Source organism: Alternaria incomplexa (assembly GCF_024043165.1).
Source record: "Alternaria incomplexa strain BMP 0042 chromosome Unknown scaffold_17, whole genome shotgun sequence".
Classification (NCBI taxonomy): domain Eukaryota; kingdom Fungi; phylum Ascomycota; class Dothideomycetes; order Pleosporales; family Pleosporaceae; genus Alternaria; species Alternaria incomplexa.
Genome location: NW_026249866.1, coordinates 116,536 through 134,014, shown reverse-complemented (window position 1 = coordinate 134,014; position 17,479 = coordinate 116,536). Strand labels below are relative to the sequence as shown.

Below are 17,479 nucleotides of genomic sequence, written 5' to 3'. Positions count from 1 at the left end.
GGTGATAGGGTAAGTGAAGGCAGAGTGAGAACCCAGGTGAAGGCAGGGTAAGAGCGAAGTAAAGGTGGGGCGAGAGCGCGAGTGAAGTCGGAGTGAGAGCGCAAATGAAGGCAGAGACTGGCGCGTGACTGTAGAGCAAGCAGAAAGCCGTAGTCGTAAAAGCAGATGCTTTTCGGGAAGTCATACTAGTTGTTGTATTGCGGCCACGAAGCCACCTCGGCCTGCCACTCAGGCATCTCGTGAGTCTTACAAGGGACAGTCTAGATAGTGTACAAATACCTCGGGTTATCCTCACCCATCTCAGCAATCTCCTCTTCGGTCTTACCCTCGATCCTCCAGTCCTCCTTGCCAGACAGCTTCCTGTTGTTCTTCATCCGGAAGTAGAAGTGCAGCGCAATGTAGATCGCAATACCGAGGGCAAGCAGTCCGATGGTAGCGCCGTAGCCCGGAATGTATGTTGGCGCGGTATCGGCGGCGTACAAGAAAGGTGCCGCAACACCTGAGCAGTTACCGATGGTGATCTGCATACCGCTCGCAAAGGCTCGCTTTCCGTATCGGGGATTGTTGACAGCGATCCAGGAGAAGGCGATTCCGGTGGCTACCCATAGGCCGAGCGCGACGATGAAGCAGCCAGCGAAGCTGAGGCCAAGTCCCTATACGCATGTCAGTACAGTCGTTGGAGTCGTGGAATGTTGGAGGCCTACCTTGTTTGCGATGAGGAAGATGTACCCGATCATACTAACAGCGAGCCCACCTATACAGTAAAGACCTCTGTTTTGCGACTTATCGCTGAAGTATGCGCAGATGACGTAGGTAAGGAATCCGCAGACGTAGACGGGTATCGTCAACGCCTGAACCACTTGACGGCTCCATCCACCTCCGAGACCGTTGATGATGGTAGGTAGGAAGACGGAGAAACTGTAGAGCATGCCCAGCCCAACGAATTGCGCAATGGCATAGGCGTAGACCTTCCAGTCTTTCACACCCTTCATAACATCCTCGCGCGCGAGTTCCTGACCAGAAGTTGTTTGGCCGACTTCCTTCATTCGGAGCAGAACGAGGTTCCGGCGGTCTTCCTCGGTCAAAAAGCTGGCCGTCTCGGGGCTGTTGGGTAGGACGAAAGGTACGGCGATGGCGGTGATCACAGTTGGAATGCCGTTGATCAGGATGATCCAACGCCATCCGTTCCAGCCAGCTACACCATCGAGCTCACCGATCGCATAGGCTACAACACCCTGTGCTTGTTAGTTCCCTCCTTTTGGTTTGGGGAAGCGATACTTACACCCAGCCCACCCGCTAGTGCAGATGTACCATAGAAGCACGCCTGTCTCAAGCTAACGTTGCGCCGGTTGTAGAACATGCTCAAGTAAAGAATCACGCCTGGGAACAAGCCTGCTTCGAAAGTGCCGAGCAGAAGGCGGCAGACGATGAGTCCGGCGAAGTTGTTCACAAAGCAGGAGAATGTGGCCACCATGCCCCACATGAACATGAGACCTCCGAGATACCGAGCGGGCTTCATTCGCTTCAAGATCAAGTTTGACTAGGAGTTGAATTAGCATGTGTAGCCTATCCTTGGTAGACGCGGAGCTTACTGGAGTCTCAAATATCTAAGAGATGGTTAGTGAAAGTCATAAATGCTGAGTGAAAGCAATACTTACTACATAAGTGACGAACAAGATAGATACCGCAATTTGGAACTGATTGCTATTGGGATCCATGCCAAGATCCTCCTCCATCTTGTAGAGACGAGCATTTCCGATATTGACTACGCGAAATTGTCAGTCTAAATCTCAAGATGAGCATACCGCACGCACCTCGATCCATGAAGTTCATCAAGTAGATCCAGCAGATCATGGGCACGATCCGGATGTCCAGCTTCCTCAGCAGCTTTGCTTCAGTGATAGGATCAATGTCAATCATCGAGGCGGATTGTTCGACATCTTCGAGTTTGAAAGGCGGGTTTGGCGATGTGTCCGAACCTTTCTCGTCCCTGTACTCCGGTTCCGTGAGCACGGGCCCATCTTTGTTTGCGTTCATGCTGTCAACGAACGAAAACAAAATTGTGTGAGTGCGATCTCAAGTTGGAGGTGTTTCCAGCGGGGAGGTAAGTTGCTGTGATCGTCGTCAACGGACCAAAAAAGTATTGGAACCAGTCTGACCCTTATAACCCGAACACCTGGGGAAGGGTGCCCCGGCCCCATGGGGAAGCGAGATATGCCATGCGCTTGGTATACGGAGACGCACCGTTGGCATCGATCAGGCAGAAAGACCGAAACGAATTTGATAATCTCGTCGTCGAAGTGCCGGTAGCCGTTCTTCCGCCCTGGCGTGCTTGGAGGCTCTGAATATGGGCGCTTCCAAGCTTCTAACACTGGGGTAATTGGTGGTTAACCAAGACCTTCACTTCCTTGGATTCTTAACCTGTTTTGGCAAGGCTGGACGCGGATCGCGTCAACGGGATCAGATCTTCGGTACGGAGGAACAGGTATCTTCTGCTGTGCAGCCTATCATCTTACGAAACGCAAGGGTATTCGCAATCCCGTGTGCCAGATACTCGCAATACCTATGGTCAACAGCTTTCCCATGTAACGTGCACAGATACGAATGCCTGTCCGGACCTACAGCTTCTGCACAACTTTGAACAGCCGAATGATGAACAATTTGCGGTTGAACACGAGAAAGATATGCACAGAGCGAGTTAGTACTATACACAACCGTGAATCGAGTGAAGTGACCTTGATCACGGTCATGTTTGGTGTGTGCATGCTGCGATCCACAGCAGTACTCCTCTTGGTGCTGAGAAATGCCACGGATGCCGCATTTGATTCGACCGGAGGACGCACTGGATCTGGTGAGGAGTACTTAGTCCGAGAGATTGCATACACATACTGCCTTCCATTGCTCCGTGGGTGTTGTTGTCATGCTCGATACCAAGTCGCCAAGTCCTTAGCCTGCGTTGACGCGCTTGGCAGTTGTGTCCTATGCAAGGACGTCGAGCTTCTCCACATCCAATGTTTCTACTATATGAGGTAAGTGGGTATGACAAAAGATGATTCTTGGTAGTGAATGAAAGCATAATGACATATCAGTAAGTCTAAGATGCTTCGACAGACAACGTCGCGATGTGAGGCTCTTCGACGGCTTGTCGTTATTCTTGCCCAGCCGGATAGATCGGTATGAGATGCATCGCGGCTGCGTCTCTACAAATTGATTCGAGCGGGAAGGCTGAAACATTGCAGCAGTACTGCGCCTCGGGCGGAATGATAGATGCTTGTGCGGCGGTCTTCTGCATTCAAGAGGAAGTACGCCTGTTGTGCAGAGCGGGCAAAGGGATGTGATAGACGGCCAAGTACCGAGCCGTTGCCCAGCATGAGGAGGATCAGTAGAGATATGGCGCCGCTGACGATGATGATGAGAGATGATGGATGAACGAAGGCGGAACCGCTGGTGAATGATGGGACGAGGCAGGGGCAGCGCACCTTGGAAGGCGCGTCGCTTAGTCATCACGCCCTAAAACTCACGGCGCGAAGACACACCACGACTTGGAGATGCAGTGCTAAGCTCTCAAGACTTGCACATGAGATCCAAGGCACCATTCGACCGATTTAGCCCCACGTGTTTATCCCTGCTCGCCATGTGTCCATTGCGAGAAATCCGTTTGAAAGGCCGCGGTGAAGTATTGGCATGGAAGAGGGGAAGGTTCATGAGCTATTCTCTAATGCTGCCAAACAGCCACTAGTGCCTTGATGAGTTCCTCCGTCACTCGGACACCTGTACAGATCTCTTCTTCGGTCTCCAGTTGCGGCACTTGGAAGAACACAACGTCTCGTCCGCCTGTCCGATTTTGCATCTTGAGTAGGCTGATGAAGTAGTTGAAACCACACACATACGAGCCCATATCATCGCTGAGCCTGACGTCGACAGCTTGTCTTACTTTTCCCTTTCCTTTCGTCTTCGAAACCCCGATAGAAGATAAGCTTGCCTCCATATGTCAGCTGCTGCATCGATATTGATCGTCGTCGCCAGAGATGATGACACTTCTGCAAAGGTCCTTTTGTTATCTGCTCTCGTAAACACCCGCTTCTCGATATCTGGAATAACGTGACATCCATCTCTTAGGGCACTACTTTCGATCTCGAATACCCCCGCTGTCGACATCGAGACTCATATGCAGTTGGATTGTGTGTGAGTGGACTATTCGACTACGCTGGTCGAGCGACGCGTATGAAGCGCATTTTAATGTCGTACGATGGCCCTACCCATCACGAGGGCCAACACGCGCGAGCGAAAGTTCTGTACGCGTAAAGCTTAGGACGGGCAGGGCGCTGATGGTATTGGGCGAAGTTGGTGTTGGAAGCGTGAAGCGGTGGCGCGGTCGGGGATGACATGGGTTCCCCACGTCAGGCATGCAAGGTCCGGTAGCGGTGCACTTTGATTTCGAAGAACGCAACCCTCGCAAAAAGTGTACTCCCGGTTTGACTCACACCCACGACCTCTCAAACATAATGCGCTGAGTACGATACTCGCCCTCATCAATTGTAATCCCTTGTAGCCTTACTTCGCGCGTTCAGCAGCTAGCGGCTCTTTGTGCAAGTCTGACTCGCACCGCCCACCATGGCGAGCAACGGCGTCAATGTCGCGCAGGGTGAGCCGACCAAGGTGACGATCCTGGGCAAAGACTCGATAGTCGTCGACTACGGCATCTGGCAGAATTACATCGCCCAGGACCTGCTTACCAACATTCCCTCGTCGACGTACGTCCTCATCACCGACACCAACATCGGCCCACTCTACACGCCCACATTCGAGCGCGCCTTCGCGTCCGCCGCATCTTCGCTCTCGTCCTCCCCACGCCTCCTCACCTACCAAATCGCGCCCGGTGAGACGTCCAAGTCGCGGAATACCAAGGCAGCCGTAGAAGATTGGCTGCTGTCGCAAGGATGTGTGCGCGACACCGTCATAATAGCACTGGGCGGAGGCGTCATTGGGGATATGATAGGCTATGTCGCGGCGACGTACATGCGCGGCATCAAGTTCGTCAACGTGCCTACCACATTGCTGGCCATGGTCGACTCGAGCATAGGCGGAAAGACGGCCATTGACGTGCCCGCGGGCAAGAACTTGGTCGGCGCCTTCTGGCAGCCCGAGAGAATATACATTGATTTGCAGTTCCTCGAGTCGCTGCCCAAGAGAGAGGTCGTCAACGGCATGGCGGAGGTGGTCAAGACGGCGGCAATCTGGAACGAGGAGGAATTCACAACACTTGAGGGCAACGCAGACGCCATCCTGGCTGCCATTGACCAAAAGCCCGTCAACGGCCGCAAGAACTTCGACAAGATCGCCAGCATACTGAAGCGCATAGTGCTGGGCTCAGTACGCGTCAAGGCTGAAGTCGTCTCGGCCGACGAGCGCGAAGGCGGCCTGCGCAATCTGCTCAACTTCGGACACTCGATCGGACACGCTTACGAAGCCATCCTCACACCCCAGATCCTCCACGGAGAGTGCGTCGCGATAGGAATGGTCAAGGAGGCCGAGCTGGCCAGATACCTGGGTGTACTGGATCCCTCCGCAGTCGCACGCTTGACTAAGTGCATCGCGAGCTACGGACTGCCCACATCGCTGGCGGACAAGACGGTGCGCAAGCGGTCGGCCAACAAACACTGTCCTGTGGACGAGCTTATCAAGATCATGGCTGTGGACAAGAAGAATGCAGGCAAGACTAAGAAGATCGTGCTTTTGTCCGGCATTGGCAGGACGCACGAGAAGAAGGCCAGCTCCGTCGAGGATCGCGATATCAGGATCGCCCTGTCACCGAGCATATCTGTTCATCCCGGTATCCCCTCCGACTTGAACGTGACATGCAGACCTCCAGGATCCAAGAGTATCTCCAACCGAGTCCTCGTACTTGCTGCGCTTGGAACCGGCTCGTGTCGCATCACCAACTTGCTGCACTCTGACGACACGCAAGTTATGCTAGACGCGCTGGCAAAGATGCAGGGTGCTAGTTTCGCGTGGGAGAATGACGGCAAGGAGCTAGTCGTCACCGGCAATGGCGGAAACCTCAAAGCGTCGAGCAACGAACTCTACCTCGGAAACGCTGGCACTGCCGCGCGTTTCCTGACTTCGGTGACTGCACTGTGCCAGCCCGTCGAGGGTGTGACTTCCACAGTAGTCACCGGCAACGCGCGCATGAAGGAGCGACCCATTGGCCCGCTGGTCAAGTCACTCCGCACCATGGGCGTCGAAATTGACTACCAAGAGAATGAAGGCAGCTTGCCGTTGCGAATCTCTGCATGTGGTGGCTTTGGTCCGGATTCCTTCACGGGCGAGATTGAGCTTACTGCCAACGTGTCGTCGCAATACGTATCATCCATCCTCCTGAGCGCGCCATACTCCAAGAAGCCTGTAACACTGCGGCTGGTCGGTGGCAAAGTAATCTCCCAACCATACATCGATATGACCATCGCCATGATGGCTTCCTTCGGCGTGCAGGTCGAGAGATCCCAGGATGATCCCAACACCTACCACATCCCCAACAAGCCCTACACCAACCCCTCCGAATATGAGGTGGAAAGCGATGCTAGCTCTGCTACCTACCCTCTCGCGATCGCGGCTATAACGGGTACGACGTGCACAGTGCCCAACATCGGCTCAGGCTCCCTGCAAGGTGATGCGCGCTTCGCTGTTGAGGTTCTAAAACCTATGGGCTGCAAGGTTGAACAGTCCGAGACCTCTACAACGGTCACAGGCCCTCCTCGCGGCGAATTGAAAGCCGTCAAGGAGATTGACATGGAACCCATGACCGATGCTTTCCTCACAGCATCCGTATTGGCCGCAGTAGCATCGTCGAATGGTAGCACGACAACCACCCGCATCTATGGTATTGCAAACCAGCGTGTCAAGGAATGTAACCGCATTCAAGCCATGGAAGATGAGCTCGCCAAGTTTGGTGTCACTTGCAGACAATTTGACGATGGTATTGAAGTTGATGGAAGGGCTTATGAGCTCGAAGCTCCCAAGGTCGGTATCCACTGCTACGATGATCATCGTGTCGCCATGAGTTTTGCTGTGCTCTCATTAGTGGCCCCAACGCCCGTTCTCATCCTTGAGAAAGAATGTACTGGAAAGACATGGCCTGGATACTGGGACTCTCTGAGCCAGATCTTCAAGACCGAGCTGTCAGGTGTAGAGCTACCGCCACGACCGAATGCACACAAGGCAGCGTCGAAGACTGAACAGAAGTCGATCTTCATCATCGGAATGCGCGGCGCCGGCAAGACGACTGCTGGTGGGTGGGCAGCGCGTGCGCTCGGACGTCCTTTCATTGACCTGGATACTGCACTCGAGGAGCATGTTGGCATGACAATACCTGAACTCATCAAAACGCAGGGGTGGAATGGCTTCCGGAACGAGGAGCTGAAGCTTCTCGCTCAGACTGTCAAGGAGAAGCCTAATGGGCATGTCTTCGCCTGCGGTGGTGGAATAGTCGAGACACCTGAAGCTCGCAAGATTCTTGTCGACTATCAGAAGAGTGGCGGTATAGTTCTACTTGTCACGCGTGATATCAACAAGGTAGTCGCCTTCTTACAGATCGATAAGACACGGCCAGCGTACGTAGACGATATCATGGGCGTATGGCTGCGAAGGAAGGACTGGTACACAGAGTGCAGTAACTACCGCTTCCACAGTCAGGTCCCAGGATCTGGTGGACTCGCTCAGACGCAAGGAGAGATTGCCCGTTTCCTGAACACCATCACTGGCAAGGCCACCACGTTGAAGAGTCTCAAGAAGAGGAAGCATTCTTTCTTCGTCTGCTTATCTGCACCCCGACTTGAGCCTTGCATCAAGACTCTACCGGAGATAGTAGTCGGATCGGATGCTGTTGAGCTCAGAGTCGACTTGTTGGAAGACCCCAACGGGCAAGAAGGCCTGCCAACACCAGAGTTCGTGATCGAGCAACTGACAATACTGCGGACCGTAACATCGATACCTATCATATTCACCTTGCGAACGAAAGCACAAGGCGGAAGATTCCCAGACCAGGCTTACGATGAGGCCCTCGTGCTTTACCGGACAGCATTACGACTTGGTTGTGACTTTGTAGATCTGGAGATGACCATGCCAGAAGACATCCTGCGCGAGGTTTCCAACACTCGCGGATACTCCGAGATCATCGCTAGCCATCACGATCCCAAAGGCGAGCTCAACTGGAGAAATGGCTCGTGGATGCAGTACTACAACCGCGCGTTGCAGTACGGTACTGTCATTAAACTTGTGGGTGTCGCCAAGTCGCTCGAAGATAACTATGCGCTTGCAGAGTTCAAGAGCTGGGCGAACACTGCGCATCCCGTCCCCTTGATCGCCATTAACATGGGCGAGCACGGCAAGCTGAGCAGGATACTCAATGGCTTCATGACACCCGTCTCGCACCCGCTTCTGCCCTCGGCTACCGCACCAGGTCAACTATCTGCAGCAGATATCAGGCGAGGCTTGTCGTTGATGGGCGAGATTACGACGAAGAAGTTATTCATCTTCGGCTCACCAGTCGCACAAAGCCCTAGCCCGCGTCTCCACAACAAGCTGTTCGGTGAGACTGGGCTTCCGCACGTCTACGGCCGCCATGAGACTACGGATGCAAGCTCAATCAAGGACATCATCCGCTCGCCAGACTTCGGTGGAGCCAGTGTGACAATCCCGCTGAAGCAGGACGTCGTACCTCTCCTCGACGGTTTAGGCCCAGAAGTCGACGTCATTGGTGCCCTCAACACCATCGTTCCCGAGAGCTCCATCGATGAATCCAGCGGTAAAGAGGTCGTCCGTCTAATCGGTCGCAACACCGACTATCTAGGCATGATACTCATCCTCCGCAACGCCGGCGCCCAAGGCAGCGGCTCTGCCCTCGTCATCGGCGGCGGCGGAACAAGTCGCGCTGCCATCTACGCACTCAAGGAAATGGGCTACGGGCCAATCTACCTCCTCGGCCGCAACCCCTCGAAGATGGAAACACTCAAGAACGCTTTCTCATCAGAATACAACCTACACGTCATCGGCTCCCCAGAAGAAGTCCAATCTATGGAAAGCACGCCACAGGTCGCTATCGGAACCATTCCTGCTGACCAACCCATCGACGTCGCCATCCGCGAAACGCTTTGCACTTTGTTCGAGAAGGGCAAGGCGAGCGTCAAGGACGTGGAGCCAGGTCCAGAAAGAATCCTGTTGGAGATGGCGTACAAGCCTCCCGTGACAGCGTTGATTCAGCTCGCGATGGACAACGGATGGAAGACGGTCAACGGTCTAGAAGTTTTGGTCGGACAGGGTGTGCACCAGTTTGAGTACTGGACTGGTGTCAAGCCGCTGTATGTGGTGGCTCGGGTGAGTTTTGCTGTGTAAATCATGATTAGGATGGAAGCTAACGTTACGTAGGATGCTGTGATCAACCAAACGGACTAGACGGGGATGGTGTTTCTATCTGTGGGGGACTTGGGTTCTGTGAGCTTAGTGTAGATTAAAAGCGCGATACATCGTCATGTTCTCTTCAGTTTGCAATTCCCAAATTATGTTGATGTAATGCAGCACGATGAGCTTGCCATAGTGATGTGATACCGCGCTGGCGCACGGATGTCTTCACGTGGCGCTCTAGTCCTTGATCGTGCTAGCGTCTGACATCATCCTGCGGTCCCGTTGGCTGAACAGCAGCACCCTGTCTCTGCTTTCTGCCAGCGCGGACATTAAGAAATACATGTCTACGAACAACGCCCGTTGTGTTATTGAACTTCAACTCATCCCGAACCCTTGAATGCCAAGTATATCCTTCGCAGGAGCCAAGAAACGCAAGACGCGTCATTCCGGTTACACCTTCACAAAAGCACGTCAAGAACCTGGAATTACCATGCTTGGGCCAGCCGAGAGCGGACTCTTGCGTCTTGTCGATGAACTCCTCCTCAACATCATCGATCACGTCGAAGGTCAGGATGCACTTTGCAGCCTCGCCGCGACGTGTACGCGGTTTCAAGGTCTCGTTGAGCCCTACATCTGGCGCAAACTACAGGTCTTGACGGGTGGACACGCGCAAAGGATTGCCACGGCACTGGACAGCCGGGACAATCGGACAGACTATATCCAGGATCTGGCTATTCGCTATAAAGACGAATATCGCGAGGGGATTGAGGATATGAACCATTATCTGAGTTTGATGGGTAGGCTGCGTCATCTTCATGTCGAGAGCCCTTGCCCGAACAACTTGGAATGGCAAAACGGCATCTACTTCGACGGCTACTCGAGGATTGATTACAACAACTTGCTTGCAGCATCAGTGTACCCACGCGCGGGCATGCCGATGACGTTGCCGATGCTACAGTCGTGTAAGTCAGATGTTTCATGACAATTAGCCTAACTAATGAGACGCAGTAACCCTCCACGCACATGGTTCAGGAGACAACAAGTTCAGATTAGGTCGCGCGGTCGCGATGTTTAAGCACCCAACTCTACGAAATATCAAGTTGTCGTGTTTGAACTTTGACGGAGATCTCCAGATCTCCGAATCAGAGAAGAAGACAACATCCCTTCAGTCTCTGACGCTTATCGAATGTAACGTCAGTGTTCCGTTCCTAGACAATGTCCTGAGCCTGCCCAAAGCTCTAAAGGAGTTGTCGATAGGAGAGCGATTGCACGTGTTCCAGGAATGCCAACCATCCATGGATCCTGAACAACGCACATCCTCATCTCGATTCCTAGTCGCGCTACAGAAGCAAGCACATTCATTGCAGCGCTTGACGCATTGCGGTGGTCATGTTGGCTATCTCACCTCGCGCGACACCGACCCCGAAGGCGCCGAAAAGCTCCGCTCTCTCGTCGAGCTAGAATACCTCGAGCTAGGTTTTGAATCACACCTCTACTACTACCTACGACAAAGCGGCTTCCCGCCATCCCTCAAGTCGCTAAAGATGCTCGACTCTGCCATCTCCATCAACTCAGGCCATGACCTGCGCTCGCTATCCGACATCGCCTTCCGCTCCCTCACCTCGCTCGTAGACGTCTGTCTCCCAAGAACACTAGCAGACGACTTCGTTCTGCACCTCAAATTCTCCGACCACTCCTTCTTCCGCCTCTTCGAAATCGTCGACGCAACAGAGCAAGCTCACCTCCTCAGCGCCCTCTTCTTCGACCGCGCGGCTACCTACAAGATCGCCACCATGCTCAAGTCATACAGCACAAACGCCCACTTCCTCGTTTCGCGGGAAATGTTTCCGTCGGGGAAGTCTTTCATCCCACCGTATATGCAGGGCGAGGAGCTGCCCGTCGAGGAATTGATGTACACCAGCGACGACTTCTGGCGCTTCAACGGCATCAACTACCGCATTATGGATGATGAGAATTGGAGGGATGAGCTCAAGAAGGGGAAGAAGCTGGTTGTTTGTAAGCGGTGTCGGAGTAGGGGGTTGGGCGTGGACGACTGTCGTAGCTTGGGTGATGGATCTGCTTGCATTCCTTGTAAGGGCACCGGGCTGGGGGTGTGCGAATGGGAGAGAGATGAGAGTGGGGAGTTGGTTAGTGCTGGTGATGTGAAGGCGGAGTAGTTTTGGGTGGTGTGGCGAGTTGGCTTTGTAGAAAAGAAGAACTAGATTGTCACGGGCGCTGCTTAGATATGTGATGATGATAACGGGTGACTGATCAAGGTTGGTTGGTTACCGGGACCTACCATGCGCGTAGCAGGGAAGAAGAAGTGTAAGACGGATGAACGTGGTCGATGCAGAATTCCAATAGCTGTCGTACATTAACTTTCTACCCATCTACAGAATTTTCCTTGTGACACCTCCTATTCCTCAGATCCCATCCCAGACCTTACAATATAAACGCCACACACATCACCAGAACTTAACAAAAGAAAGACAGAAGACCGAGATAGCGCCCCTAACCCCCACCAACCATCCTGATCGCCCTTGCAGCGACCCTACAGATCCTTACACCTCCTCCTCTTCCTCCAAAACCTGCACAACACCCCCGTTCAAAGACTTCGCGTCCAACAAATCTCTCAATCGATTCCCACCAGGCGTAAACTCCATCCCACGTCTCGCATCCTCTGCAATCTTCCTATCGATCGCTTGATCCAGACTACTCACGATGGCTTTACTTGGTGTACGCGTCGCGTTGCGGTCAACAACGGGTATGCGGCGGTTTACTGGGGTCTTGGCCGCGGTTATGGGCTGTCTGAGGTTGTTGTTGACGACAGCGGCGTTTCGAGGCGGTGGAGCTGGAGTCTTTGGGACTGGCGTTTTGGGAGCCGGCGCGCTGGGCTTAGATCTGGGCGTTGATGGGGCACTTGGCTTGTTGGAGAGCGGTCTTGGCTTGACATCTTTGGCAGGAGGGAGAACTCTTGAAGTCCTAGTTGATGCAGGTACCTTGATGGGGGTGAGGATCTTCGCGGGTGAACCGTCTGGTGTAGTAGACTCGTCCGCCGGGCTTCCTGCCTGTATCGTCGCTGGCGTGTTCTTAGCTGCGACCGTCGGACGATTCATCTGTGCCTTCTTCCGATCCTCGTCGTGCCAATCAGCGAGTCGATCAGCAATGTCCCCCGCGCTAGCGAACTCTTGTTCATACGGTCGCGGACCCGCCGAAGGAGCTTGAGTGGCTGTAGTGGAGGGGACCACAGGTTTCCGGATCGGAACAGGTCTGGTGTTGACCGGAGCAGTTGGTACGTTTGGTAGACGCTCTTTCAATGCTGCGACGGCCTTAGTATGACCCGAGGTACTGGCAGGCGGCTTCGATCCAGCTTGAGGGACAGACTGTGTTCGCATCCTGGGCTTGGCGGCGTTCATTGATGGTATGCGGCTGTGTGGAGAGCTGAGTGTTGTTGTGCTTGGAGGTGCCACGGGTTTGGCCGGAGTCGCTGGGGTCTTGCGAGGTGTGCTAGTGACCGCACCCGACTTGCTTGTTGCTGACACTGTGGTCTTTGATCGAGGGCGGGATCTTTCGGGAACCGCAGTCTTAGTCGCACCCGTACGCTGAGTGTTCTCCTTCTTAGCTGCAAGAAGACGGTCTCTCGTTGCTTGTGCTGAGGTAGGAGCACTAGATTTCAATCGTGGTATACCTGGCGTGCCGGAGACCTTCAACGGTGCTAGTGAGTTGCTAGTACCTCTTACTCCATTCGCTTGTACGGTCGCAATCGATGGGTTGTCGGAGTTGGCTCTACTGAGGGTTTTTGGTGTACCAACAACACCTGGGCTTCTGATATCTTGCTGGCCTCTAACGAAGTAGTCATTCGACATTGCAGGGAGCTCGTTCAGATTGAGCGGGCCGCAAAACGCTGGGTCGACAACGCCTGACGAGCGGCGCATCGTCGCTTCCAGATTGGCCATGTCCTTTTGCATCTTCAAAAGTACGCTTGGATCAGTCCCCACTCGCCTCTGGTGGCTTGCAGGTAGGGGCTCCAAAGAAGCCGTCTCCATATTTTGCCACCTGACCTGGTGTTCTTGCTGCGACGGCGATTTCTGAAGGGTCTCCGACCTTCGCTTTGGGAAGAGAAGCGGGCGGTGTGGTGGGGCTGGTGCCTCGCGTGTCGTGTTCAGGGTTTTGAAAGACCCCAGACTGGCTGCACGTAACGGCAGTGCAGGTCGCGGTTCGCTTGACACGTCTGCAGTATGATCTGTGGTAATGGAAGAGGGAAAAGCCGCCTCGGTTGATCCAGACGACGACGACTCAATCTGGTTACTCTTATCCTGTCCCGGGTCGACTGATGCAGGCTCATGTAGAATCAAAGACTTTGTCTCGCTGACATGGGTAGGAGGGTCTGTATTGGTCATCGTGGCCGTACCATTGGCCGACATCCGCAGGAAAGAAGGCGATTCTCCCAGCTTGAGCTTCTCCGAGGCTTTGCGTAGGGGTGTCGGTATAGGAGAGACCATGTCGTGGGTGTAGGCGGTTGACCAGTCACGCGTGCTAGTAGTGTTGCTGATAAGGCTTGCCATGAGGTGTCCGATGTTTTCTGGGCACTTGTTCGCTGGTGGCGCCTGCCTCGTGGATTCATGATGCGGGGTCGGGTCGGTGGCAGTCGCGACCAAGTTTGCTGGAGCGTGCTCGTCCTTCAGGTCCACAAGACGTTCGGGTGGCATTCGGAGTGTCTCCTCTGGCCCTGATAGGAGTTCTCTCGCGAGGCGTGCAGATGTCTTGAGCGGATCTACCGGTGAGTCGTCTTGTTCAATCGAGCGCTTTATGGGACTTCCAGGTCGATTACTTCCAGGTGTCTTGAGCAAGCCACTTCTCTTCGGAGTGACAGTAGTCATCTTGGCAGGACTCTGCTTCACTGCGCTGTGATTCTTTCGCGGGCTGGGCGTTGTCCGAACAGGAGTTCGTGGATCCGTATCTTGCCTGTGCAGCCTCGCCCGCGTCGGCGTACCAAACAACGGCCTCGCAGGGCTCTGCTTGGTCGTCTCATCACGCTTGATTGGGCTGCGCGTCGCCCTCGTGGGTGTACTCACTGCATTCTCTTTCGTCGGACTCGCCTTCTTCAACGGGCTAGGCGTCCTCGTCCTCGTGGGCGTGTCTTCTCCCTTCGGCGTCTGGCTCTTGCTTGTCGTTCCGCTCTTCTTTGGCGTGATCTTGTTGGGGGGCAGTTCAATTGAGAAGTAGAACGCGCCCTGGCCAACTTCGAGCTTCATCGGCGATGGTTGTGTCCTCTTGGGGGTATGGCGAACTACGACTGGGCTGTCGCGCGCCTTCTCGAAAGATTTCTGGCTCTCCATGGGCGGACGCGACGGTGTCGCAGGCGGCATCGAGACTGCTCGCAGAAAGCGTCGGTGCAATGGAGTAGAGTCGGGAGTCGAGGGACTGCCGTGCTTTTTAGGCGACGGAAACGTTGTGGTAATGGTGGCTGTAGATCCTGCGCTGTCATTTGGTACAGAGGCTGGCGTGGTGGTCGGGCTCGCACTGTAGGTCCTAGCGGCTTTAGTCGGGTTAGTCCCGGGAGCAGCATCAGTGAACGCCTCCATCATGTGATCCCGTCTAGGATGAGACGGCCAGCAACTGTCGAGGAGATCAAGAGGGCCCAACACAGAGCTGCTAAACGGAATGCAAAGTATGCAATCCTTGAAAATTCAACAAGATAGTCGCGACAAATGTTTTGCAATCAGCAGTGTAACAAACAAACATCAGATCGTCCCGCATATGCATACTGCCGTGAGACATGCAAGAGACTGGTTTCTTTTTGAGGATTTGGGTCTCATCGGAAATTAGCGTAAACCCAGTTCATCAAAAGCAACGTGCTCCGGGAACATGTGGAGACGACATGGCACGAGCTCCCTGCCAAAAAAAGATGCCTCGCGCTCTCGCGCCTCACTGGCAAAGGAAGACATGCACAGGCGCAATTGAATTTGTGAACAATCGATTCCTGCCCAAGAGTAAGCAGAACTCCGTCTACATGGTCAGGTCTAGGTATCACGCTGTTACCGAGTGATCCGATGCAAGGAATATCCCACGCGACTATTCAACACTTCTGTACATCTATAGCTTCTCCTTCAAGCTCGACTTTAATCTCCTCTCGACGGCATCAAGATATTCATTGGTGGTGACCCAAGACGCCCGGTCCTTCTTTCCACACGCAAGGGCCAGATCCTTAGTCATGATCTTGTCGATATCCACAGTGTCCACGCAAGCCTTCTCGAGCTGCTCGGCGAAAACAACGAGCTCAGGTGTGTTGTCCAGCTCACCACGCTTGGCCAGACCTTGTGTCCAGGCGTAGATGGAGGCGATGGGGTTGGTGGAGGTCTCGTTGCCCTTTTGGTGTTCGCGGAAATGGCGGGTGACGGTACCGTGCGCGGCTTCGGCCTCGAAGGTCTTGCCGTCAGGGGTGATGAGGGTCGAGGTCATGAGGCCGAGGGAGCCGAAGCCTTGGGCGACGATATCGGATTGGACGTCTCCGTCATAGTCTGGGAATGTTAGCGAAGTCGCAATGGTAGTAGGATGGATACGCACTCTTCATGGCAATGATGTAGCCGCCCTCGCTCTTGATCATTTGGGCGACCATGTCGTCAATCAGGCGGTGCTCGTACCAGATCTTGGCAGCCTCGAACTCCTTCTTGTATTGGCTGTCGTAGATGGCCTGGAAGACATCCTTGAACTTGCCGTCGTATGCCTTGAGAATGGTGTTCTTGGTGCTCATGTACAGCGGCAGCTTCTTGTCCAGCGCCATCTTGAAGGAGGCGTGTGCGAAGCCGGAGATGGATTCGGTGGTGTTGTACTGCGTTTGCGCGACACCGCCCTCCGCTGGGAAGTCGTAGACCTTGATGACCTCAGGCTTGCCGCCCTTGGGTGTGAAGACCATCTCGAGTGTGCCCTCGCCGGGGATCACGCGGTCCTTCGCACGATACTGGTCGCCGAAAGCGTGACGGCCGATGATGATGGGCTGCTTCCAGCCGGGTACGAGACGGGGAATGGTGGGAATGACGATGGGCGCGCGGAAAACGGTTCCTCCTCTAGAATGTGTTGTCAGTCATGTCCTCCCCTTTATTCCAATGTGCGCCATACAGGTGGTTGCGGATGGTGCCGTTTGGCGACAGCCACATCTTCTTGAGCTTGAACTCCTCGACGCGCTGCTCATCGGGGGTGATGGTCGCGCACTTGACACCGACAGAGTACTTCTTGATAGCCTCGGCGGCGTCGAGCGTCACCTGATCGTTGGTCTCATCACGGTAGGGCAGACCCAGGTCGTAGTACTTGAGGTCGATGTCGAGGTATGGGTGGATGAACTTGTCCTTGATGACCTGCCAGATGATCCTGGTCATCTCATCGCCGTCGAGCTCCACCACGGGGTTCTTGACCTGGATCTTCTTGATTCCCTGCGAGGACGCCATCCTGTACTGTCCAATCTGCGTGTATAGGCTGGGTGCTGGTGTTGGGGCGCTGTTTGCGGATGTTCGTCGCGGGCTCGAAAACTGGGCCGATCTCGCAGCAGTCTGGGAAGCTAGGCAGCGCGTCGCAAAGGAGCACGTCTTTGGGCGGGGGAGTCGTGCGATGGACGTCGCAGCGCGGAAAGCGGCAGGCGCAGTAGTCGCAGGCCTCATGGCGAATGGGTGGTGTGGTATAACCTCGGAAAGACGAATCTAAGGGAGTCCAGAGGGAGTTTCTTCGCTACCGGCCGCGGTCCCGATTGCGCAATGCGGCGAAGATACTCGGCTGATAGGGCAGACGGCAGCCTCTAGTCGACGGAGTCGCTAGCGGGGTAACGAAAGCCGAGGAATTTCTCTCTCTTTAATCTTGGAATGCTGAACATGGCCCAGACCAGCGAGCAGCTCGTCGCTCGGTGGAACGGCTAATACCCCACAGGCGCATTGTGTAAGCGTGAATTGATTGCTCGAACGGGCGGCAGATATTCCTTCGTGGGATGTCATGCGCGGGCTCTCATCCTACAACGCGGGGCACGCCTGTCATATGACGCGAGCCCGCGCTTGACGTATTGGCGTGGTCATGGCACGACATGGCTTCTGCA

General features: G+C 54.4%; 5 protein-coding genes across 5 annotated transcripts; 2 read left to right on the top strand and 3 right to left on the bottom strand.

The window, feature by feature from the left end:
- Nucleotides 1-260: 260 nt before the first annotated feature.
- Nucleotides 261-2,037, bottom strand: J4E90_009684 (uncharacterized protein; the record flags this gene model as incomplete). The annotated part of the gene is made up of 6 exons (XM_051439203.1): nucleotides 261-653; nucleotides 705-1,235; nucleotides 1,283-1,540; nucleotides 1,593-1,607; nucleotides 1,659-1,765; nucleotides 1,815-2,037. 6 exons carry the CDS (start codon nucleotides 2,035-2,037, stop codon nucleotides 261-263), a joined length of 1,527 nt encoding a protein of 508 aa, XP_051286807.1.
- Nucleotides 2,038-4,614: 2,577 nt separating this feature from the next.
- Nucleotides 4,615-9,450, top strand: J4E90_009683 (uncharacterized protein; the record flags this gene model as incomplete). Its single annotated transcript, XM_051439202.1, has 2 exons — nucleotides 4,615-9,372; nucleotides 9,424-9,450. 2 exons carry the CDS (start codon nucleotides 4,615-4,617, stop codon nucleotides 9,448-9,450), a joined length of 4,785 nt encoding a protein of 1,594 aa, XP_051286806.1.
- Nucleotides 9,451-9,796: 346 nt separating this feature from the next.
- On the top strand, nucleotides 9,797-11,576 carry J4E90_009682 (uncharacterized protein; the record flags this gene model as incomplete). The annotated part of the gene is made up of 2 exons (XM_051439201.1): nucleotides 9,797-10,361; nucleotides 10,408-11,576. The coding sequence occupies 2 exons, from the start codon at nucleotides 9,797-9,799 to the stop codon at nucleotides 11,574-11,576; spliced, it is 1,734 nt and encodes a 577-aa protein (XP_051286805.1).
- Nucleotides 11,577-11,960: 384 nt separating this feature from the next.
- J4E90_009681 (uncharacterized protein) lies at nucleotides 11,961-14,768 on the bottom strand (the record flags this gene model as incomplete). The annotated part of the gene is made up of 1 exon (XM_051439200.1): nucleotides 11,961-14,768. The coding sequence occupies one exon, from the start codon at nucleotides 14,766-14,768 to the stop codon at nucleotides 11,961-11,963; it is 2,808 nt and encodes a 935-aa protein (XP_051286804.1).
- A 727-nt stretch (nucleotides 14,769-15,495) lies between these two features.
- Nucleotides 15,496-17,054, bottom strand: J4E90_009680 (uncharacterized protein; the record flags this gene model as incomplete). The annotated part of the gene is made up of 3 exons (XM_051439199.1): nucleotides 15,496-15,920; nucleotides 15,967-16,466; nucleotides 16,519-17,054. The coding sequence occupies 3 exons, from the start codon at nucleotides 17,052-17,054 to the stop codon at nucleotides 15,496-15,498; spliced, it is 1,461 nt and encodes a 486-aa protein (XP_051286803.1).
- Nucleotides 17,055-17,479: the final 425 nt, after the last annotated feature.